The sequence below is a fragment of the Mobula birostris genome, chromosome 1, assembly GCF_030028105.1.
Source record: "Mobula birostris isolate sMobBir1 chromosome 1, sMobBir1.hap1, whole genome shotgun sequence".
In the NCBI taxonomy this organism is placed as follows: Eukaryota; Metazoa; Chordata; class Chondrichthyes; order Myliobatiformes; family Myliobatidae; genus Mobula; species Mobula birostris.
In genome coordinates, this window is record NC_092370.1 from 170,003,085 (window position 1) to 170,028,849 (window position 25,765).

The 25,765-nt window shown below is 42.1% G+C and overlaps 1 protein-coding gene across 6 annotated transcripts in view; it reads right to left on the minus strand.

Moving 5' to 3' along the window:
- The window catches only part of slc8a3 (solute carrier family 8 member 3), a 520,179-nt gene extending 499,749 nt beyond the window's left edge, over positions 1-20,430 (minus strand). For 2 of the 6 annotated variants that reach the window (XM_072265787.1, XM_072265834.1), the window contains exons 1-2: positions 19,234-19,452; positions 15,774-17,610 (exon numbers count right to left, since the gene is read on the minus strand). In XM_072265787.1, the coding sequence (XP_072121888.1) occupies positions 15,774-17,536 (1,763 nt within the window). In that variant the 5' untranslated portion in view covers positions 17,537-17,610; positions 19,234-19,452. Of the gene's footprint in view, positions 1-15,773; positions 17,611-18,178; positions 18,192-18,461; positions 18,590-19,233; positions 19,453-20,183 lie in introns of those variants that run through there. The other 4 variants (XM_072265807.1, XM_072265815.1, XM_072265797.1 and 1 more) reach the window with 4 other exon arrangements.
- Between the last annotated feature and the right edge of the window lie 5,335 nt (positions 20,431-25,765).

Consider the following 25,765-nt stretch of genomic DNA (forward strand, 5'->3'; position numbering starts at 1 on the left):
AGTCTATACTGAGTCAAAGAGTTATGTTAAGAAGAAATTAAATGTTATCATGACCATTGTTCAAAAATCTAACTAGTAATTGCTGCACAAGCAGGTTATCTATACCCCACCAGCTTTTACTGGTAGAACTGTGAAGCTTTTTTTGCTCTGCAGCAATACACATAAAGTCAGTTTGTGCTATTTCTTGACAATACTGAACTCCAATCACCTCTGACCTCTAATACAGAGATTAAAAATTTGAAAGGGAAGTATCGTGGATTTGATCATTCATCTGACCTAATGCTGAATAAACTACAACATAGAAAATTTGAAAATGTTTTGCAAATGGAGGAATAGTTTATCTTCAACCTGCTACTGACCATGGTTGGGAACATTGTAAAAAGAAACTTAAATTCAATATAAAAAAAAAGGTACTGGATGGAAAGTCGTCATCATCGTGGCTATCCCTCGAGGTTGAGGATGAGGGTCTCCATTCTATTGATCTACTTATGGGCTCTCAACTGGCTTATGAGTCCAATCTTGGCTTTGAAAATTCTTCCGCATTCTGGACAGGTAGTTCCAGATGACAGATCGGACTTTGGTTGTTGCTGCCTCTCTTTCTATTTTCTTCTCTTTTCTTCTAATTCTGCACAACTGTTGGCTTCGAAAGTTGTCGTTCCTTCTCGGGTGATGGTGTGCCAGAGTTTCCTGTCCTTGGCATTGGTTTCCCAATTGTTCATGTCGATGCTACATTTCTTCATCTTGGCTTTTAAGACATCTTTAAATCTCTTCTGTTGTCCGCCTCTTTTATGTTTGCCTTCTTTACACTGGGAGTATAAGATTTGTTTCGGCAGACGTTCGTCTTTCATCCGAACATGACCGCTCCATCTTAGTTGGTTCTTGATGACATAGGCTTCAATGATAGATGGATGAAAAGTACACCCAACTTAAATTGCCTGAGCCACTTTGATTCCTCATATCCTAGAAGATGGTACCAAAGGCACATTGACATGGCTTTCCAAATAAATAATAAGCTTTTTCCAAGGGGCAAGTCTCAAGACAGAAAAAGTCTTCTACTACGAACACATAAGAAAAGTGATTTGTTTGCTGACGTTGGAACCCATAATGCGTAGCAGAGACCAATTGGTATAGCAGCTGTAAAGAGTACTCTGAATGATGTTTGGCATTTTTTAGCCTGTGAATGATGATTAAATCAACCAAAGCCTCTGAGTCAACCTGTTCACATCCTGCAGCAAGTTATCAGACATGAAAATAAACTGATTTCTCCACTTAAGAACAAATTTTCCAACTAGCTCTATTGCTGAATCAGCTACACAGGTCAAGAGCTGTTTTTTTAATAAATAATTGCCTCCAGCTATAGCTTGCTCTAACAGTTAGTATACAATACAGAAAACTAGAAAATTGATAGAATTGATCCAAAACACGTTTTATCAGCTTTTGGAATCTGAACGCAGAAGACAGGAATATCATAAATACAGTAGGTGGTTAATCAGATTACTGATCTCACAGATTATGGACCAATGGCTGAAATCCAGTTAAATTGACACACAAATTAGGACTACAGATATTCAAATCAGAATCCAATACACATTGTACAAAGCACTTCCAGGTCTGCACAAGTACTGCCCCTTTCTCTGCAACATCCCATCATCCCCAGACTTCCCAGTACAACTCTTGATCCAGCCATCCCTCAGTGGATGTAAGAACACAAACACAGAGCAAAGAACAGAACTGTGTGCAGGAGGTACACATCATGGTAGAAGGAGAAGAGTTATTAACTTCAAACTTTCTGGATAATCACTCAAAGAGTTGAGCTGTATAACTCTTCTCCTTCTGCCTTAGGCCATGAACTTATCAATTACCCCTGCTGTGGACCACTTCTGGAGGTCCAAGACGCCGACTTCTACAAAGAAGGGATCTGTATGCTCCATGTGTGTAAATGTAGGAAGGGACTACGTTGAAAAATAAATGTGCTAGGTTTTCTAAAATTGACTCCTTCTACCTTAGGCCACGAACTTATCAATCACCCCTCGTAAGACCAAACAGGCACAGAAGTGGAGTGCAGCACTCCATTCCAGCTGCACACAAATGACATGGCGGAGCAAAGGAATTGAGAAATTAAGGAGAGCTAGCAAAACTGGTCTACTCAAGACAAAAAGTAGGCTATACTTGCCCCTGAAATGCAACTGTCCATTAGCAAAGTGTCAGTGGTGAAAATAGGAGTATACAAGAACGTTACACCTTATTTGTAAAATATACAGTTCACCTAATTACACTCTTGATTGCTAACACAGTCAACTATTGCCTGTATCCGATACAACTCGTCTCAAGAAACTGAGAGTGTTTATGGGAATTCAAGAGAAAGCAAAAGAACCTAACTGGAATGTTTGGAGACCACAGAATGGGGCCTGGGTCCAAGGAAAGGAAATTCCATAAAAATATTTCTGTCCCTAGTTTTGATCCTAGATGGAAAGCTCCTTGTATCATTACGAGGTTACCTACAATAAGACTGTGGTAATCGAGGCTGGGAAGGGAAACAGGACTGAAAGCAGAACTGTTTACATAGAGAACATCAAACCTACCATGGCACGACGTATCCTCCTAGAATGAGTGCAACTCTTATATTTAGTCAGAGCACGGGTCCACCACTGAATCCCTATACCCTGACGAGTGGAGAGGGGATGTGATGTACTGAAAAGATAAAAACACCTGTTTAGATCTGAAAAGCTTGAGGAAGATCTCCAAGATTATCATGGATAATACATCCAGGATGTGCTGTTGTTTTCAGAGTAAGGCAGACTCAAACTCTAGGAAAATTTTTGCTTTTGCTGTATTTTACTTCTAATATTTGTGCTTATAGCAATACTGTTCAGTGCTGCCTTGCTTACCATTTGCTTTCTCGCAGACAAAGTCACATTTACTACAGAAATTGGCTCATCTGGCTCTGACATGCCTAAAACCTAATGATTCAGAGAGAATATTAAATTAAGGGGATCTGTGAGCTATGATGATTCTAATTTAAAGATCACCAAATGGCCCTTACCTCTTGGTCATGCGTGAACTCATACACTGGAACCCTTAAATCTTGCCTCAGGCAAAGTAATTGCTCTCATCTACTTAAACATTCACTCTGACTGCATTGTAGATGAAATGAACATGGGAAGGCAAAGAATCACTTGTGGAAATGATTACTAATGCCCCAACAGAACTGAAAGATTCCAGCCCAGATACTGAAGGTAAACTAATAGAGTAATCCCCTGACATGGGTCCCTCTACATTTGAAGAAAAGTATAGGTACTGTTGTGTCATTGAATGATCCCACTCATGGGAACATGACATTGAAACCTTTAGACTAGAACAATGTGGAAACTTCTTTTCTCAATGAAGATTTCTCCATTAACCAGATATCTTTTTGCACTTTAGCTTGATGGCCAATAACCCTATGAAAATGCTTACTACGAAGATGTTAGACCTTTCCATTTCTCCAGTTATGGCCACTTTTCCATTCCATTGTTAAACATTAAGGTAACATGACAATTGTCTGCATTTCTGGCTTACGTTCTAAAAAATTCAGCAAAGCCTTGATCCAGGTTTTTGCGTGTGAAGATAAGATGGAAAGATGCACTGAAGCAGAAGCTAGATGAAACAAAACTGAAAAGTGCAATAAGATTTTTAGATATTTTAGTTCCATAGGCTATTGCATCTACCCAGATTTCTTATTTGTCATTAATCAAAAAGTCATGAATAGTTCACGCTTTGGTGCGAGTAATGTCTTATGATGAAAATTAGTTCTTTACTATTGGTGTCCTTACAACTTCAATTATATTTCAGATAGACTTTGACTACAAGTTGAAAAATGGGGAAATAATCCTGTGATAAATTTTACTGTTGGAGACCAATTGATAATGCCAATTATACACACAGACAAGCTTTCAACTATTGCTGTATATTCACTCGCATAGCATTGTCATCAACAAGCAGAGAGGAAAAACCAATTCTGCCATTAACAATTTTCATGATTAAAAAAGAGGAACACTGCTCGTACAGCCATGCCCTGACAGTGCTCATTCTCACAATAGCAATGGCATAATCCTTTGGTTCTCTCAGAAAGTAGAAGTTCCTGATAACAAAAGTTGTTCAGACATACAGCTATCAGAGGATCACTCACTTTTTCAGCTTTATAAAGGAAATGACTTAGAGTAATTTGATGATTTAATCAATGTTGGGTATCTCAAGGCAGAAAATGCAAATCCAGTTTTAAGGAATGGTTTATGATGGATGCAACATAGAATGTTCTAGAGGGACTTGATATTTGTCAACAGTGGCTAGAAGAAACAGTCTAATTCAAAGAATATTTCTTTATACACTCTGAGAGTCACTGAACTGACGTAATTAGACATGTGAGGCATCTCCTTTCACAAGTTTCCTTTGCAGACTTATACGAAGCCCCTGACTGGCACTTTAGTTGACACAATAGCTCAGGCCTTTCTAACTGCTGCAAATTCAGTCTCTGCAGCAGCAAATACAGTTTCCGGATGGATTGGCACTACTTAAATTGGGCTATATATATTTTTTTTTTGCAATTTTACAAATGAAAAATTCCCCTAGCTATTGGAATAATTGTCTTTGTAGTGCTCTTTTTGTTGAGATGTTGAAGCCTGCAAGGATGGAAATTTGACTTCTGCTTATTGTATAACAGTTCCAGTCCTAAGACTGCATTGACTCCAATGCCTAAACTGCACTACAATGAGTTATCTCCCATATGTCTGCTTTGTATACATTGCCTTGTACTCACCTCTTTGCCTTTTCCTCTGGTTCGTCATTAACCCTGGAAGAGTGAAGAGCAGAGACAGACCTGATCGATTATTCTTGCTCCTCTCCTTTTCCTAGTCCTGATACTGACGTTGTATACAGGTTTGCATGTTTCTTGCCTCACTTGGGAGGAGGGGTGGGCTTGGAATGTGTCTGTCACAAGTAGATGGTCTAATAACACAATCCCACGGAAAGATGAGTCAACAAACATTATTTTTACTTACCTATGAGGATGTTGCATATTTACATTTCAATATGGGTAACTTTTCATATACAATATATGCTTCTTAAATTCAATATAATGTACTTTGTAAATATGTTGTTCATTACTAATGATGACATCATAGTATCATGGCTTACACCTTTAACGTTTAAAATCATCTATCTTACTTGATTTTGTGTGCAAAATTATACAATGGTGGAAGATTTACCAGGGGAAAGATAGATACCCTTGAGGAATGCAATACTTTTAACCTAATCTGTTGCGATTTCTTCAGAAACATTGATGGAATCCTACAGCCTCCAAGTTTTACAAAGCATTATATTGTCACAAAGTAGAACAGTTTGGATGTATTTGCTATTAACTTACTACTTGGGTATAAGCATATATTGTGTATGTGGTACTCTTACAATGCAACTAGTAGGACCAGCAAGCCTATCAATGTTGCTATTTGTTTTATATTTAACATTACCAGAACTATTTGTATATTTGGTTGATAAAATCCTATGGTTTGACAGAACAGAACTCAATTGAAGTTTTCTGGGAAAACATAAAAGTAAGGAAGAAGTGTCAATTCTTCTCAGTTAGGCCCAAACCTTAAGAAAGTAAAGGTCGAAGAGCTGAACAATCATACCCAGAGTTCAGAATCATGAAAACGGGAAGGAGCTTATGCAGTGGTGTGGTTGGTGCCAGAATGTTAAGTTACAGTATACCATTGGGTGTTCACTCCCATGGGAGGGACATAACCAACCCTTACATTGTGACTTACTTTTTTCTGAGAGCCTCGAGTTAAGGTACAGAAGAACCATATGCTTCATTACTTTTGTAAATGTTTATTTTTTATGTACATTATTATATTATGAAATCATGTATGGAAATGATTTTCTGCAATTAAAATGTGAAATTACTAATCCTTAGGTTATAGAGAACATCAACACATGATTAGTAGCTTGTTTTCAGGAAACCTGAATAAATTTATGCACTGCATCGAAACAAATGTGAACACTCCTGTGAAAGAGACGACCTATCTTCACCTTAGACATTGCCAGTTGACCTTATAAACTAACAGTGACCGAGACACTGATTCAAACTTGTATCAAGGAAATGGCAAGAAATGTTTGTGGGGAAGAAGATTCTAAAGATGGACTAATATAGACCTAAAATATGGACATTGATGCATTGTTGTCAGATGTTTATGAAGATTATAATGGAGACATTTGTTTGAGGTTTGGAAAATGTGTGCTGCTGAGATTGAGGGAGTGAATACCCTTTTAAAAATCTCACAGAAACCCCTACATCGGGAAGTAGTCAATGAGTACCTTGAGCACCGAAGCAAAGAGAGCCTTTCTAGAACTGATAACCTACTGGAACGGATAGAGAAGTGATAGTCTGATCCCAGGAGGAGCCTTGATCAGGAGGCTGATGTCCATAGGAAGGTAGCCCGTGGTTATTTGCTAATCCTGGCTTTCTAAACACAGCATCTGATACTTGTAAGGTCAAAAATAGATGTAAGTAATCTTCCAACTAACAATTTGTCATTAATGAATCAGTCTTCCATTCTTAAAATGGAAAGCAGTAATCAGCTTGAAGTTTATAAAAAGTGTTGTCAATAGAGCAACTTTGAAGATGCTCTGTAATTATTGCTCAAGAGTAGAGTATAATACAATGGGTTGTTTAATTTGCGTTGTTTCAAACAGACAAGCTGACTGTTAAGTTGCTTAGTTCAAGGAAGCTTGCATAACAGGTGGATAAAATCATTTAGCATATCAATAACTGATGTGTTTATAGTTGGAAAGTTTTATGTACTCAAGGAAGTTAGCTGCACAGTATTTACAGCATTAATTGTGGAACTTTGTCTTCAAGATGTTTTTAGACTGTATTAAAAGAATATCTGAGGAAGTAGCATATGCGTGTGAAGTCACCCAAACGGAAGAAAAAGGGTATTAATGCAAATAGCAGTTCAGGTTTATTATGAATGAGTTAAGGGGTGAAATAGAATATATTCCTCCAGATTTGGTTCTGCCATGGATGACTTGTTCGTCTGCATTGTGGTATGTCTTTTTAGTTTATAGGAACTGTACATGTGTTTTGAAAATCCTTTGTGCTTTATGAGAGGAAATGCTTCATGTTTTAGAAATGGTTTGTAATTTGTAAATATTTCAGATTGAAATCCTCTAAGTTTTAAATGTTTTTTAAGAATATTTAAACATGAATCACTGAAAATAAAAGAACAGTGTTTAAACAATTTGTTAGGTGGAAGCATCTTCTCCTTAGTAAGGAGAGGGGATCCATCACTTGAATAGTGGGTATTGGCAGCTAAACTCACTGTGGAGAATAAACAGGAAAGTAAACTAGTCTTTGAAGATTGGGTAGTTACAGTATAATCTCCCTTTAGTGAGAGGTCTTGTGGCTATTTATATCTGATAGGGCAAGCTCAATACCATCACAAGTAATTATCAAAAGTTTACATTATTCCCCCCCCCATTTCATTCACCAATTATCTTTATGAAGCCCCCAGATATTCTTTATTTCAGTCCTATATTCATCTAATTCCACACTAAGTACCAAAAATGGAGAATACAGCAGAGTAGAGACTGACCACTGCTGTACTGAAAACCAATTACTAGCATGTAATTAGATGAATTATGACTGTGGAGTGCGAATCTCAGGAAGTCTAAATAGTCTTCAATGCATAAATATAATTGGGTTAGAGTTACTAATCTGGAGAAATCTCTAACAATGGTATTTTTCCTATACCTTGTATACAGAACTATGCTTCATGTAATATGTCAGACAGAAACATTCTAAAATAATATTTATTTCATAATTAGCAAAGCTCTCAATACAGCAATATAGATAACCACAAGACTTGTGACTGCTTCAGCAGAAACCCTGAACCAGCAGCCATTTGCATGGGTTGTGGATACTCCATATGGACTCAGCTGTCTCAGACCTCCAATCAGTCCCTCCATTACTTTAACCAGAGTTTTATTTACCAACCGCCATATTTTTCTTATAGGGTCTCTTTGGCATTGAGAGGATAAAATCTATTTTGAATTGTTTCTGGTCTCTCCACCAACCCTTCCCCAGCCCTCTAGCCTCTTTACACCATCCCTTCATAACATCTGTAGCGTTCGCAAAAGCATCACTGCACTTCTCTGAATGTGCTGAGAAGCTAAACACTGGTTTCCATTCTTGGCCACAAGGCCGGGTTCTGCATGGACGAAGTAAAAGAGGAATTAAACAAAACAAGGCTTTGAGGAGGAAGATTTTCTCTTTCAAATGTGTTCCGCTGAGGTTCCTGTCAAGGCACAGGCAAGTAGCCAGCACATTCAGTCTGTGTCGCGGCGTGCAGAGGTGTACCTAGGGCATTCTGTGTTCCATCTGCTGAATCCCACAGATTCAGATGTGTTAACTGGCTGAGATACTGAGATACTGTGGCAAGCAGAGCCAGCACACCTGCAATTGGCTGAAACAAAACAAACTGATATGATGTCATAGCACCCCAGAGGTACTCTTACACCATAATGCAGTGCAAATTCCAAAGAAGTTGTTTTATTGTACCAGGGAATGACATCTGGTGACATGAAAGAAAGGGAAAATAGTATAATAATTCTAAAACCTGAATAGTTGTGTAACCCACATCAAAGTTGCTGGTGAATGCAGCAGACCAGGCAGCATCTTCCTTCAGTTAGTCCTGACGAAGGGTCTCGGCCTGAAACGTCGACTGTACCTCTTCCTAGAGATGCTGCCTGGCCTGCTGCGTTCACCAGCAACTTTTATGTATGTTGCTTGGATTTCCATCATCGGCAGAATTCCTCGTAGTTGTGTAACCCTCAGGTTTGGCCAGCATGTGTTTGTCTGGGGGAAGACAGCCTCTGGCCCAGCCGAACTGAGAAATCTCGTTTGTGTGGATCTTGCGTGATGTGTTGCCCGGTTACAAATCTGCACCGCAAAATATCAGACAGTACACCGTATGCAATTAAACGACTGGACTTTATCATTCTTAATCGGACTATAGGTTTAATAAAGAAAACTAAAAAGGGCCCATCTTAATGAAACAGTCTAATGCATACATTGGAGCTCTCGGTTCCGTCCATTCGTTCCCCATCGACCTCCTCTGAGCATTGCTGACCCTCGGACCCTCACTCCAAGTCCACTCCGTCCAGCAAGTCAACTCTCTCCACTCGCATCTCCTCTCTTCATCTCTCGCCGACCAAAGACCATGAAATCCCTTCTCTCAGACCCACAAGAAAGAACAACATGCCTCTCGCTGGATGGCACACATTCCAAAGGCCCTGTTATCTTTAGCCATAACCAAACATTGCTGCGACAGAGAAACCGTTACATTAGCAGTGAAACCTTACAGCATGTTACATTTGTTTTGCTCGCTTTTTTCACAATTTACCTTCAAGAGGATTTCATTCATTTGAAGTTGTACTTTTTTGTAATCAAATGATTTCTACAAAAATATACTCAAAACATCCAGAGTTGACAGCCTATAGGGAGTAAAAGAGAATATCTATGATTGTATCAAGTCAATTCTGTCCAACTCTGTATGATGTTAATCTAAAAATTCCTTCAAAGGTTTCTCTAGTACCTTGAAAATTTTCATTTAATGCCTCAGGTTGAATGATTTTACAGCACAGTGTGGTAAATATGGCAGACTGAAAGATACTTAATGATAAGCATTCACAAAACGGTACCAACTAAACAGAAGCCAAAACCATAACAGAAGTACAGCTTGTTTCACCTTTTAGCACTGTAGTGGATCATAGAACACAACAATTTGCTGCAACTGTCAACCACTATATTTCTACTCCACGTGTAGGCGTTTAATATCCACTACAGATTTTGCCACTGTCTTCTTTGAGAAATGATCGAATGTAATGGCCATAAAGATGTACTATCTGGGGCTACAGAAAGCCATGTCTGTACATGGTTTGCTCCTGAACAGTTGGCACATCTATAAAGCCCTCTAAAAAAGCAGTTCAGCGATAAATACTAGTGATGCAGGTACCTCATAATATTCACTGACTAAAGGTATTTAATTATTTGCATATTCCACAATATTGTTGCTGGCAACCCAAGGACAACAGCATACAAAATGTAGTTTCACAAACATGAGAAAATCTGCAGATATTGGAAATGCTCCTCCTCCTTCACTTTCTTCCATGGTCTTCCTCCTCTACTTATCCAGACCTTTCTCTCTTTCAGCAATCAACTTCCCAGCTCTTTACGTCACCCCTCCCTTTCCCGCTTTCACCTTTCACCTACCGTCTTGTACTTCTTCCTCCCCTCCCCCCACTTCCTTGCTCTGACTGCTCCTCTTCCTTTCCAATCCCAGTGAAGGGTCTCGGCCCAAAACATTGACTAATTACTCTTCTCCAAAGATGCTGCCCAACCTGCTGAGTTCCTCCAGCATTTTGCATGTGTTGCACAAGATATAGATAGTTGTGCTTTATACGTCAGGATGTCCTCTGCTGATATCAATACACTTTTCAATATATCAAACCATGGACTCAAAATGCACATTATCAACAGTTCTCCTCAAACACGGTTTTTAACTTTCCTTTTACTCTTGTTACATTTTATTAATAATTTCTGCATGTGAAGTCAGGACTTGGTAAAGGCCTTTACTCTCCTGTATGCCCAATATCCCATCTCAAACATTTTCCCATATTATGCAAGATAAACCATTCAGAGTCATAGACCACCACATCACTGAAACAGGCCTTTCGGCCCATCTAGTCCATGCCGAACTAATAATTTGCCATGCAACTGAACCATTATCCTCCATACCCTTTCCGTCCATATACCTATCCAAATTTCTTTTAAATTTCATTTAGTAATTTATTAGTTGATGTATCAAGTGAATCAATAAAACCAGCTATAAAGCCACCCAACATTTTCTGAATGATAAACTACAGGCAGCATATTCAAGTTATAATTTATTGTTGTGGTTTGGAGGCTTGCAAACCTCAATGACCCGGAGAGCTTTGCTGGCTGGAGTCAGGGCTTTGTGCTTTGGCTTTTGGTAGGATCACCCATGCCGAACAAGTCAAAGAGTAAAAGCCAGACTAAAAGCAGTCCACCGGTCCTCCAAGTTCCATGGTTCAACTCAGGGCTAACAACCCTGAATGGTAAAATGAAACTGTTACAGAAATAGCAATGAAGAATCCTTCCACATTTGAGTGGCCAAGGTCAGATGAAGATGTAGGACCTTCACTGCTGCCCTAAATGCCAGTGGTGTAATGGGCACTAAGTAAGCTATAGTATTTACTTTATGGAACATAATCTCTCTAAAGTGTCTCTACCCCATACGTATACATATCATCAAAAACCATGAGTGGTCGCCACAGAATTATATTCCAGACTTTGGCTGAGATACCATTTCACAGATGGCAGCTCCCTTCAGGATTCTAGGCCAAGTAGTCAGTTTCATATCCAAAACCAGCTGAGCAGTCTTGTTAGGCCAGTTGCAGAAAACCCAGAGCCTGCAGTTACTATTTGGTCACGCGTGTACTTCCAAGCAGAGAACATTGGACTGAAGGCCTTGACCAACTCTTTGTCAGCCTAGTGGCCAATTCTAAACCACTGTAAATCCAGCAAAGAGCCCTGGAAATATTCTGGATCTTGTGGTGAGGAACTATGGTTTGGCTCGTTAATAAAGGACACTCTTCAATTTAAAACCTTCAGCAAGCAAGAAACAGTATATCACAACTAGTCTTCCTGGCTCATCCAATCAGCTGATTAAGCCACTATTCTAATCTTGCGTGGCTGTCATATCTTGGATTGAGAGTATTCCACGGCCAAGAGTTGTGTTAAAGTCACAATCTAAGAATTTTCCTTTAATAGGCTCTCTGGTTGCTTTAATCAGCTCTGCTGTTCACAACTGGATTGACTGCTAGAAGTTGTATGCATGTCGGCACCATTTTACTTTGCACAGCGCTAAAGCAGATCACAGTTTGCTCCTTAAAAAAAGTACTTCCTTCAGCAGTCTTAGTGCACAGCATCCAGGGAGCTTGTTAGGGAAGGTTGTTGCTGTGTTTATGGATGAAGACTTCTAAAAGTTTGTTTTTACAGAGGGATCATTATCCTATTGAACTCTGCCAAAATTAAATTTAGATCCCTATGTTCTGTTCTGGACAGCCAGCAAAAAGTTATGGTGATGATATAGATCTTGTAACTTGGATGTCTCTAGTTTGTAATTAGTTTCATGAAGAAAATGCTGGAAATCTTATACAAGATCTTATTCAGGTACTGAGCAGAGAACAACATACCTGGCGAGATAAAACAGGCTTAGTGTTGGGATTGATGAATTTACAGCAGGACCAGATTAGCTGGAAGATCAATGATTGGATAAATTAAAACTATCTCTCCCATGATGCAAGCTGCCGAACAGCCTATTCAATATGTTCAGAGTTTTTATTCTGCATCTCTAGTATTTACAACATCTGCTTTTGTGTTAAAAGAAAAAAAAGTCTCAAACCATTTGGATAGCACAGCAGCAGGGTAAATAGCATTACAGAGTTCCTGCTCCAGCAATCCTGACCTCAGGTACAGTCTGCATGGTCTCCTCTGAGTGCTCAGATCCCAAGCACCTGCTAATGGGTAGATTAACTGACCACTGTAAGTTAGGCCAGATGGACTGATGGAGGATCAAGGGGAGTTGATGGGGATGTGGGAATGGATAGGCTTAAAGGAAATGTTTGGGAATGGAGTCATCGGATGTACTCTAGGAGCCAGAACACAGTCGATGGGCAGAATGGTCTCCTAAAGGGACAACGCATACTCAAAGTTACAAAAGCGATAAAAAGCTATGTTATCCACCGTTGTTTATTTACAAAATTTGGCCTTTACACCTTTCAAAAGCCATGCAATACCCACTGAAACAGCACAGAATGTACAGACATCATGAACTGAAGATCTGTACTATAAGTAAAAACACTGAACATTCAGTAACCTGTGGATATATTTTTTTTTACATCTTACAAATCTCCCAAAGACAGCTTCAGTTCAGGATACACAGTCAGTGGTTGCATACACCTTTAAACCAAATGCTCCTACTTGCTGTGTTGAAAATAAATTTACACAGAATCAGCTTGTTGTCCTGATGCAAGATACCACAGATGACACTGTTCTATAACATTTACTCACATAACAAAATAAAACAAAATTGGCTACTTCCAGACTTTATTATAAACAGACCACAGAATCAGTCTAGGGACTACATACAGTATATCACTGCAGATCTACATAACAGCGATTTGATGGTTGTAACAATTTGATGGTACAACCAATAACATCCAGTGTTGCTGCAAGAGAAACACACAGCCAATCAATTTATTTATTAGACCAGTCCACTTTAAGGCACATTGCATAGTTCACTCTTTCATACACACACAATGCACGAGCCTGTCCCATGTTGTCCTTTCAAAAAGGGATAATTATGATTATGAAAATCAAATACTTCCAATACTCATTACTAAACTGTATCCATTCAGAGGACAATAACTATATAATTTTTGAACAAATTCATCTATTGGTTCAGCATCTATTTCAGCAGAAACTACTTATGGATAAATTCCTTACTAAAAAAAAATAATGTTCCTGAGATCACTACAATCATTTTTAAAGGGAGTAAAGGGAGGTTGGAAATTTAGAATAAAAATCTAACTCCAGCCACCTTATTTTTTTCTGGAGCAAATTAGACAGATCACTTCAACACACCAGCTTTTAAACCAGCCTTGCAAGAGCTGGGTTGCAAGGCACTGAACTCGGCTGAATTTGCACGTTCCACATGGCAGAAACCAGCCGGTCCATTTAAACGCATGTTCTGAGTTCAGCTCTATTTGCAAATTCTTAATTTACTCTAGCATTCTCCTGGTCCTGTGACTCTAGTGAACAGCAGTAATGCTGGGAAGAAACAGTGCAGAATGCCCTTGCCAGCATCAATAGAACAGATACACTGCCAAACAAGAGGTAGTTCACATCACTATCCTGGGAGCCTTTTTAATGGCTGACACTAACATCATCATCCATCAAGCGAAACAACATCATTTAATCCACAAATTTGCTTAACTAAGTCCAAGAAGAACTTGCGATAAACCAAAGATGATGCTTGTACCTTTAATATTTAATTCTTTATTTTTCAATCCAAGAAGAATTTTATTCCAGTTCTTTGATTTCTTGATTAAAAGTATCACTATTGAACCTGTAGTTAATGATGATCCGCACAATTTTAGCTTGGGATGCAGTCAGCAAAGTGCCAGGGTGACATTGCACACAGGTTTCTGTGCAAACATGTCAGCATAAACACAGAGCATAATCTCTCACAGACCCAGGCAGTCAGGCAGAATTTGTCACTCAGCACCCAAAAGAGCAGGTGGATTGGAGATGAGCCATCCTCTAATTTACAAATTTGACACTCTTGTTTCTACTTTCTAAATTTGCTTCTTTTTACCGCTTTGATCTTCCTTGATCAGCAGTCAATTGAAGCCACTCAAGTGTGAACAGTTGTAAGCAACTTGCATTTAGACAACTGATTTTACAGTCTTGTGTTCTGCAGCAACTGCAGCAGTAACAACTGGGACAGTTGGGTCAGACTTCTGTGAAATCCTGGTTGCTGCAAGTAAAACTGATTAGTGCTGGATTAATGTGTCAACAGGTGCCAGTATTAATGTGCCAACAGGTGCGAGTGTGGGAGGAAGCTGCAGAAGCTTGTCTTGGTGACATGAGGGGCAGCCACATTTGGAGGCAATGGCCGCTTCAAACAACAGGAAATTACCTTGGAGTTTTCAACTGGTTTTAATCAGGGATACGGTTATTAAAGGTACAATTAACCTGAACATTAAAATAGCAAGCTCCAGTAACATTTCACTTGTATCCATCTATCTAGATAAAAAACACCATGGTACTCCCCCGGGAAAACTCCATGCCAATAAGGAGGGATTACAATAGTGTGCTGCAACTGATACACGACAATGTAAATACCCACGATTTTTTTTTTACTTTCTAAAATGATTGTTTTGACTAATTGATAAAGTGTCACAAAAATAACTAAAAAGGAACTTTAAAAAAAAAACAGGTACTGCACATTGAGAGCCTGATTCCTCGTAGAAAATTGCTTCCTTGCCTGACAATTGTGGATCTCAGTGCAGGGGTCTAGGAAGAGATCTGGTTATTGTAAGATTTGTCATAAGGGAAGGCTGCACTCTGGTATGTAGTTTAATTGTAATATAACCCACTCTCTGGAAAAGCCTATCAGATTAACAATGTACAAAAACTTCAGCAAGATTTGACTTTTTGTATATGCTGCTTTCATTACACGATGTGTATCTCAGCAGATTCACAGTCATCAAGAAATGCCCAAGTCTGTTTAATATCCAATCACAGTAACGCTTATGTGTGTTTTGTCCATTTTTAGGTATTTTACAATGGCCAGCCAAAGCAATAAGGCATTGTGGAATTAATGACATCTTCAAACAATACCCATGCGCTCAAGTCCAGGAGTAAGTTGCATTTTTTTTTAACTTTGTGAGTGTACTGAAGGGTTAAAATTATGTGCAAAGAAAACATATTTACAAATGTTTTCCCAAATTAAATTGCCATGGTTCTGCTCAACACCAACTTCCTTTAATTGCTGCTGTAATTTTAAGCAAAACAGGTATTACTAGTTAGTTTTCCAATAGTACAGAAAACAAGACATTCAGAGATGTGGGACAGGAATTCTACTTACAGAGTCTCATCGTTTCTAAACTCCAGCTCCCCATAGGTGTCTTCAAAGTCCTCGCCACCCCCTTTTGCCGTTCCTTCTATCGTCCGAAAGGGAACGATGACTGTCCCACGTGCCCCAGACGTTCTCAGCACTTTCACTTCCATCACTCCGATACTCTCACTGACGCGGACAACATCGCTCTCAAATGTAAAGATACCTGCGTGGTCATCATCTAGAATAGTCACAGTGGCAACAAGTGGGGAAACGATCAAAGCTTTCGGGTACGGCACGCTGTTTGGCTCCAGCGCATCTTCCAGTTCCATCACTCTGAGGTTGTTAAGCCGCACAAAGAAATGCTCGTCTTCCTCAAAGATGTCATCATCGATGATGCCAACGGTGATTTCTTTCTGTGTTTCACCTGCCTTGAAGACCAGGGTTCCTTCGCTAAACTCATAGTCCGCACCGGCGTTGGCCGAGCCGTCCTCCGTCTTGTAGTCCACGGTCACCGTGTTGGAGATGTCCCCGCCTTTGCGGACCACGGTCAGTGACACCGCACCACAGTTCTCCAGGCACTGGTAAGCAGATGGCTCAAAGAAAATGCGGGAGCAAAGATCTTCAGGAGTGTCCGGCCTCACCTCAAGGATGCTCATGCTTCTTTTGGCTTGTTCGGACACGTGCTTCTTCAGGATATTGCCTGCGCCAGTCATCATCCTGGTGGCTTGGATTCGATAGAAGGCCCTGCTTTTCTGCTGGTGGGAAAGAGCATAGTAGTTCGCCATTTCCACCAGCTGATCGAGTTCTTTCTCAGGGTGCTTTTGCTTCAGTTCTTTAAGGATGCGGATCATCTCTTTGCGGGATTCGTCCACTTCTTTCCCATCCAAGACTGCCAGTGTCCCATCCATGAAGTGAGAGTTCACTAGCTTGCCGTCCATCTCGATGCCTTTGGGATGTTCACCTTCGGTCTCGATGATGAGGCCCCGGTTCTTGTTGGTGCGATACTTCTTCCGCACATACTTGTAGAAAAGGAGTCTGCGGTCAGCGATCCAGGCGAGTAGGACGCAGATGGGGAAGAACAAAAAGGTGACCAACCCTTCCCACACCTGTACAATGCCAGGTGAAAAGACGGCAAGGATCATGTACAGCCAGATGTAGGCAAAAATGCTCCAAGCGGCCGTGACAAAAAAAACACGCAGGTGCTTGATCTTCCTGGTCTCGCCATCAGGAATGGAATATACGCAGATGGCAATAATGACAAACATATTAAAAGCTGCACTGCCCACAATGGTACCAGGACCAAGCTCACCAGATTCAAACCCATGGCCACAAACTTCAACCAGTGAGAGCATGATCTCTGGAGCAGATGATCCCAAAGCCATAAGCGTTAAGTTGGACACAGTGTCATTCCAAACTCGTACCATCGTCGTGTTTGTCTCTCCATTGGGTTTGTTGATGGTAATTTCTTTTTCCTGCGAGGTAATCACTTCTATAGATGCCATAAAGCGGTCTGCTACAATGGAGACTCCCAAAAACATGTAGATCATTGCCACAAAGTAAACAATAACTCTGGCAATTTTATCTCCAAGGGATGGATCTTCTGGGTACCATATTGGCAAAATAACTCCCTGCTTACATTCATAGTTGCCCATGCAGGAGCTGTTTTGCTTTGGAGAACTTGCAGGTCCAGGTGTTTCTGCATCCACAGAAGGTGGGTGCATTAACAACATTACTGATACAAAGCCCACGAGGCAAAATGACATGAACGTCTGCAATCCAAACCACGCCATGCAAACAGGTTCACTCTCGACGTCCCCCGTAAATCAAATCAATTTTCAGAGCTGGAGGGTCTCCACTGCCGTATCTGAAAAACATTTCAAAAAGAAAATGCCGGTGTTAGCCAGCAGAGCATAGCTGCAGCTTTCAAGACAGGAGATGCTCTCCACAATCAGCTTTTCATTTCCTTTTTCACAAAATTTGATACAACAGGACTTAGCAAGGAGATGTGCAATAACACTCCACAGGCCACTGGCTGGGCTGTGGGACATGGTACCTTGGTACTCTCACACACTGTGTGGCAGGAAGTGGAACCATGACATTACGAGCATGCGATTTCACCCACTGGACCAAAAAGAGGTCAGGTACCTCTCATGCATAAGCAGTAAAACATCAGGCTCAATCGCTTTAGGACTATCAAAGTAACCTGAATAGAAACTGGGGGAATGTAATTATTTAAGAAATTTAGACTAAGATTAGGCATTGGCCTTTCAGATTTGCTCTGTTATTCTGTATGGTGCCCGACCTGTTACCTAAGCAAATGAGCAGAATTCCAAACCGATCCCAACCACAACTTTTCAAAATGTAAAAATGTAACTGCAATGAGACAAACAGAGACATCCATTCCCTAGTCAGGTCAATGGACCTCCATGTACCTTAAATTTTTGAACCCATCAGTAGCAAGGGGCCAGAGATATTCTCTTAACCAGGTAAAGTCTGAGTTCTTCAGCAGTTACAAGGGAACCTGGGAACAGCAGCAGAAGCTAGCATGACTGGACTGGGAATTCACCTTCAGCCAAGGGGTTAGTTGTAAGGATGCTCACACTGGAGGTGCTGAACACTCACTCCTCCCACCAGAGCCGCAGCGCCCGCTTCCACAGAGCCACTTCCAAAAAAACATGGGCAACAGGTGCTGGGAGCACCATCGTACCAACTTACAAACTGTTCCGTCAGTGTTGGCAGGTCAGATTCCAGGAAGCACACACACACTCCGAACAGCGCTGTTCCTGCCCCATCAACTCAAACACTTCATGTAGCAGCTCAACAGCACCGTCTCATGGGTAACTTACGATGACCAGCAATGCCTTCATTACAAAATATTATGTCAAACTCATCATAACTATGATTTCTTATCCACAAGTCAGAACTAGGAGGTCTTGTTTACGCATCAGATTTACAACTCGAGATCACATAGGGTGGTCAGCTGTGACTGGTGCCCACCCTCACGCGGGGGAATCCTCGCACCGTGCAAAAGCCATCCGAGGCATAACTGTTTAGAGCAACCATAGTTGCGGGAATGGGACGAAGGCAAGGGGGACTGACTGCGCCATATAGCATCACTTGCCCAGGCTGCAACTAACTAGATCTGGGGGGAGGGGGCACTAATAGTCAAAGACCTTAATAACCAGTTGATTCCTTGTCAAAAACCACAAACTAAAACAACACACAAAACATTGGAAGATCGCTGCAGGTCAGGCAGCATCTAAGGAGGGGAACGGACGGTCGACGTTTCACAAATTGAAAAGTAGATTTTAAGGGGCGAATAGCAGGAAATCAAAATCATTTAAAAAAATAACTTAAAGATGAGGCTGAGACGAGCCGGAATGTCGCAGGTGAGGAGCCGCTTTGGAATGGGCTGGATGCTGCTCTGCAAACAGTGAAGTAAAACGCCCCGGACATGAGCTTCATTAACTAACAGCAAGAGACGCACATGGCCCGTGGGCAACTTTGGATTCAGACGGTCGCGTACACACGACAACAACGTGTGCCACTGCTGGGGCTTCCTGGAGGATTCCCGTTTACTTTGGTGATGGTCAGCAAGAAGGTACGGGCTGCCCGAGCGCCTGTCGGGTGTTGTCAGCGGGTTGTGGCCGCAGTTCCTGCCGTCTTGGCCGGAGGAGGGTACGCAGTCCCCAAGCAGCCCCCTCGGCGTCCTCGAACCGCCTCCCTTCCCGAAGGCAAGTGCTTGCCCTATTTAGGGAAGACCGTGGCGCAGTCGCTAAATTTGACCGAGGTAAACAAGGGCTCAGCAGAAATGAATGAACGCGACAGCTGTCAGCCTGTCAAGGTGCACCCGGAATGCAATGAGTATAAATACCCACACAAAGAACGTACATCAACCGCTTAATCAATCCCAGCACTACTGCAGAGCAAATGTTATGCAGAAACCCACTGATTTGCTAAGTACAATAGTTATTTGTATGTGTGTGGCTCCAAGCAAGGCAGGTTCCCCAATTTGCATTAAATGCAGTTGGGAGAGGGTAGAGGGGGTGAGAGATAGGGTCGGGGTCTTATTAAAAAAAAACACTGTGACCAATCGGAAAAGCGAAAGATTTTGCAAGCCAAACAAAACCAGGATTGAGGGGGAATGGAACTGTGTGTGTGTGTGTGTGTGTGTGTGTGTGTGTGTAATGGGGGGGTGAAAAAATAGGTGTCTCATCAACGAAGAAAGCTTATTTTTAATCAGCCTTCTGGAAAAAACGGGTGTTTTTCCATAAATTATTTTCAAAAACGATTGGCATCAATTCTGCGCTCTTAAAGCGACCCAAGCGTCAAATACGGCTGGGGTTAAAAACACATTGCGCTCCCAGATCGTGTTATATAATCCACGTAGTGCCTTTAAATAAAATCGTTGCAATATATGTATATAAAAGATGTTACCTGCTGTTCCTTCCCTCCGCGCGCACATACAAAGAGCTTAACATGTATACATTGGATGCTGAATACTGCACATCGTGTCCTCTGGAATCAAGCAGCGAGATGTACAAGGATTCTGTGCATGGCACACCAAGTTGCCCGGACTGCTACAAAGCGGCCGGTGTTGCCGCTGCCGCTGGAAATGTGCGACTGGAGATGTGCTGGCTGAAGAACTCCATTCAGGTGTCAGCCTCCTGCTGGTTGGCAGAGGTGGAGGAGGCGACGACTCGCTCAGGAAACTGGCTGCAGTGAAAGGTTAAGGGAGGGGGCTGGGGAGGGAGACAGGAGGGTGGTGTGTGTAGATAGTTTCAGCCTCCAGAATGAGCGGAATTTTACTACAGCACAGAGAGAGAGAGAGAGAGAGAGAGAGAGAGAGAGAGAGAATGATGTGTCAGCCACAGCAGAGCCTCTCTCAGCCTGTGCTGCCTGCCTTGACGTCAGGCTGTCAGCTGGCACGATACTGACACAAGCTCAGGGTTGGGGGCGGAGTGGGGGGGGGGGTTTACTAACAACCCCAGGCAGCCTCGAAACACAGGCTCTGCCGCTGGAGACCGCCTCTTTAATGGGGACCGCCTGCCCCAGCTCTCCTTCTGCCCACTCCGTCTCCCGGACGCCAGCGGCGACTCCTTCCAGGAGCCGGAGCTGAGCCTCGGGTGACAGGTGCAGTGCAACATGCAAAAGTCGCCGGAGATCTGAAATTTTTGGGGGAGTAAATACAAGAAAATACTCAGCAGGCCAGGCAGCATCTGGGCAGAGAGAAGCAAGAGTTAACGTTTCCGATCGAGGTGATACGCCGTTGTCGTATTGCTGATACAAAGTGTGGCATGGTGACACCTGCCGGCTGGCGCTGTGCAGTCTCGGTGTAACACCTCAGGACCACGCTGTCTGCTTGCTGAGAGCTACTTCCCAGACCGTGTCAGAGTCCCTCACAGCCCCAGTATTTCAGATTTTCTCTCATATATAGGAAGCACATCAGGCACAAGTGGGGTGCCTTGGGGGGGGGGGTGGAGGGAGAGCTCGATTCTTTCTTTATCTTCATTGGAAAGGGCACCTGCCTCTCATGTGCTAATGTTTAATGACTGAGTTATTTAAAACTTAGCATCAAAAACAAGGTATAAAAAATAAATACTTTATTCTCTCATGCATGCTGAAGTCATCGCATTTGAAGATTATGTAGTAGCTGCATCAAACAGTTGCTTAAATTCTAAACAGCCTTTGCATTGGTGCATAACAGGTTGTAATGTGCCCCTCGGTCTGGGTGTTTTCCAGAGCTCCTATCAAAATTGCTTGACGTAGTGTTTAACTTTTGCAGGCAACATTGGCCAACATTTGTATCAATTTCTCCTTAAACATTGTTTTTTGGGTTTATACCGCAACAACCCTTTACTTAGAGTGCGAATTTCTAGATTTGGAAATCCTGGTTTGGAGCCGGATATTTGGAACATTAAATATTCAAGAGATTAGACTGGGGTAAATATACGTTACATTCTGCCATCACCAGTTATTTGAGCATGATCTTCCTCTCATTATAATACGTTGGGCACCACGGTAGTGTCGTGGTTAGTGCAAAGTTATTACAGCCCTGGGCGTTCCGGAGCGCAGAGTTCAATTCTAGATCCGTTCTGTCAGGAGTCTCTGCACGCCCTCCCCGTGGAATGCAAGGGCTTTCCTCAGGTGCTCCGGTTTCCTGCCACGGTCCAAAGACGGGCAGGTTAACTGGTCATTGTAAATTGTCCTGTGATCAGGTTAGGGTTAGTCAGGACTGTGGGGTTGCTGGGGCAACGTGGCTCAACGGGCCAGGAAGGCCGACTCTATGTTGTATCACAAAATAAATAGATAAGCACACACATACATAAGTCAGAAAGATAAAGTTTAATTCAAGACTATTTAGATCATAAGACATAAGAGCTGAACTAGGCCACTCGGCCCATCAAGTCTGCTCCACCATTCCATCATGGCTGGTTTATTCTCCCCCTCTTAATCCCATTCTCCTGCCTTCTTCCCATGGCCTTTGACACCCTGAATCTATCAACCTCTGTTTTAAATATACTCAGTGAATCAACCTCCATTGCCATGACTCCAATGATTCACTGCCCTCAGGCAAAAGAAATTCCTCCTCATCTCTGTTCTAAAGCGACGTCCTTCTGTTCTGAGGCTGTGCCCTCTGGTTCTAGATGCCCCCATGATAGGAAACATCCTCTCCACATCCACTCTATCTAGGCCTTTCAACATTTGCTAAGTTTCAGAGATCCCACTCGTCGTAAGCCCCAGCAAGTACAGCCTCAAAGCCATCAAATATTCCTCATATGTTAACCCTTTCATTCTGAGAATAATTCCTGTGAACCTCTTCTGGACCCTCTCCAATACCAGCACATCCCTTCTTAGATAAGGGCCCAAAACTGCTCACAATACTCTTGTCCAATCTGACCAATGCTTATAAGGGCTCAGCAAGACATCGTTGCTCTTATACTCTAGTCCTCTTGAAATGAATGCTAACATTCATTTGCCTTCCTTAACACAAACTCAATCTGCAAGTTAACTTTTAGGGAATCCTGCCCTGCATAAGGACTCCCAAACATGAGAAATTCTGCAAATGCTGGAAATCCAAAGGAAAACATACAAAATGCTGGAGGAATTCTGCAGGCCAGGCAGCATCAATGAAGTGAATAAACAGTCAACGTTTCAAACTGAGACCCTTCTTCAGGACTGGAAAGGGAGGGGGAAGATGACAGAATAAGAAGGTGGGGTGGGGGGAGAAGATAGCTAGAAGGAGATAGCTGAAGCCATGTTGGTAGGAAAGCTAAAGGTCTGGAGAGGAAGGAATCCGATAGGAGAGGAGAGTGGACCATTGGAGAAATGGGAGGAAGGAACCCAGGGAGAGGTGATAGACAGGTGAGAAGAGGTAGGTGGCCTGAGTGTGGAATAGAAGAAGACGGGAATGAGGAGGGAAAATTGTTTTTACTGGAAGGAGAAATCGATATTCATGCCATCAGGTTGGAGGCTACCCAGATGGTCTATAAGGGGTTGCTCCTCCACCCTGAAGGTGGCCTTGTTCTGGCACAAGAGGAGGCGACAGACTGACACGTTCTAACCGGAATGGGAATGAGAATTAAGATGTTTGGCCACCCTGAAGATCCACTCTTAGTGGTTAGAGCAGAGGTGCTTGATGGAACGGTCCCTCATTTTACAACAGGTCTCACCAGTGTAGAAGAGGCCACATCGAGAGCACGAGACACAATAGAAGACCCCAGCAGATTCACAGCTGAAGTGTTGCCTCACGTGGAGGGACTGTTTGGGACTGTGAGGGAGCAGATGAACGGACAAGTGTACCACTTTGGCCACTTGCAGGGAAATGTGCCGGGAGGGAGATTAATAGGGAGGGACGAATGCACAAGGAAATTACAGAGAGAGCAATCCCTGCCAGAAGTTGGGGGGGGGGGGGGTAAAGATATGTTTGGTGGATCCCTTTGGAGATCGCGGACGTTGCAGAGAATGATGTGTTGAATGCAGAGGCTCCTGGGGTGGAAGGTAAGGACAAGAGGAACTCTATCACTGTTAAAGTGGTGGGAAGATGGGGTGAGCGCGGATGTTCAGGAAATGGAGATACGGTTGAGGGCAGCATCAATGGTGGAGAAGGGAATCCCTGTTCTTTCAAGAAACGGGAAATTTCTGATGTCCTGGAAAGGAAAGCTGCATCGTAGAAACAGATGCAGTGGAGACAAAGGAACTGAGAAAAGGGAATACCATTTTTACAGGAGACAGGGTGGGAAGAGATACAGTTAAGATAACACACACAAAATGCTGGAGGAACCCAGCAGGCCAGGTAGCATTTTGGGCCAAAACCTTTCGGCAAGACTGGAGGAAAAAAAACTGAGGATTAGATTTGAAAGTTGTGGGGAGGGGAGAGAGAAACGCCAAGCGATAGGTGAAACTTGGAGAGGGAGAGATGATGCAAAGAGCTGGGAAGTTGATTGGTGAAAGAGTCAGAAGGCCATGGAAGAAAGAAAAAAGGGGAGGGGGAGCACCAGAGGGAGGCGATGGGTGGGCAAGGAGTTAACATGAGAGAGGGACAAGGGGATGGGAAATGGTGGGGGAAGGGTTGATATTTAAGATAACAGTGGGAAACGGTAGCCTTGTAAAAGAGGTCGGTCGACAATCTGTCTCCCTGCTTCCTCAACACTACCTGTCCCTCCACCTATCGTCGTGTCATCCTCAAACTTGGCCACAAAGCCATCAATTCCTTCATCCAAATCTTTGACATATAATGAGAAATGAAGCGGTCCAAACACCTGTGGAACACCAGTACCCACCAGCAGCCAACCAGAAAAGGCTCCTTTTATTCCCACTCCTCCCAGTCACCCAATCTTCTATCCATGCTAGTATCTTTCCTGTAATACCATGGGGTCTTATCTTGTCTAACAGCCTCATGTGTGGCATCTTGTCAAAGGCCTTCTGAAAATCCAAGTCAGTAGCATCCATTGACTCTCCTTTGTCTGTCCTGCCTGATAGTTCCCCCAAAGAACTCCAAAAGATTTGTCAGGCAAGGTTCCTTAAGGAACTATTCTGACTTTGGCCTATTTTATCATGTGCCTCCAAGGACTCGGAAACCTCAGCCTTAATAATGGACTTTAACAGCTTTCCAATCACTCAAGTCAAATTACTGGCCTATAATTTCCTTTCCTCTCCCTCCCTCCCTCCCTTCTTAAAGATTAGCAATTAGCAATTGTAAAATAGTAAAAATTAGCAATTTTCCAGTCCTCCAGAATCTTTCCCAAATCTAATGATTCTTGAAAGACCATCACTAATGTCTCCACAATCTCTTCAGCTACCTTTCAGAATCCTGGGTGCAGTTCATCTGGTCCAGGTGACTTATCTATCTTCAGACTTTTCAGCTTCCTAGGCACCTTCTCTTCCGTAATAGCACCTACACTTACTCCTGCCCCCCGGCATTCTAAAATTTCTGGCATACTTGCGAGCATCTTCCACAGTGAAGACTGATGCAAAATACTGAAGTTCATCCACCATTTCTTTGTCTCTCCAGTGTCACTTTCTAGCAGACCAGAATCCACTCTCACCCCTCTCACCCCTCTGTTAGTCTTTATACATCTGAAAGAAAAATTTTATTATCCTCTTTTACTGTTCAGTACACAAGTGTAAAGGAAAACGAAATGCTTGTACCTCAGATACGATGCCGTAAAAAAGAACACAATCAGATAAAAAACACAATAAATATAAATACAGTGGATTCCAGTTAATTGGGACGTATCAAGACCAGCATATTTTGGCCCAGTTAAGCAGCTGCTCCTGTAAGTTTTATGGGACCAGTCAAAAAAGTATAAAAATGACAAACTACCATTCAACAGAGTAACAAATTAAGTGTTTAAATGAAATACAGAACATATTAGAACACTATCAAAACTTTTACAGTTACTATAAAACTGTATTAGTTCCTAAGTGTTATCAACAGTAGAATTCATCCAGTGTACCTGTACACTGCTGTGTTCTTTTCATTGACTGTGATTGAACAAAATCAGTGCAGACACTTA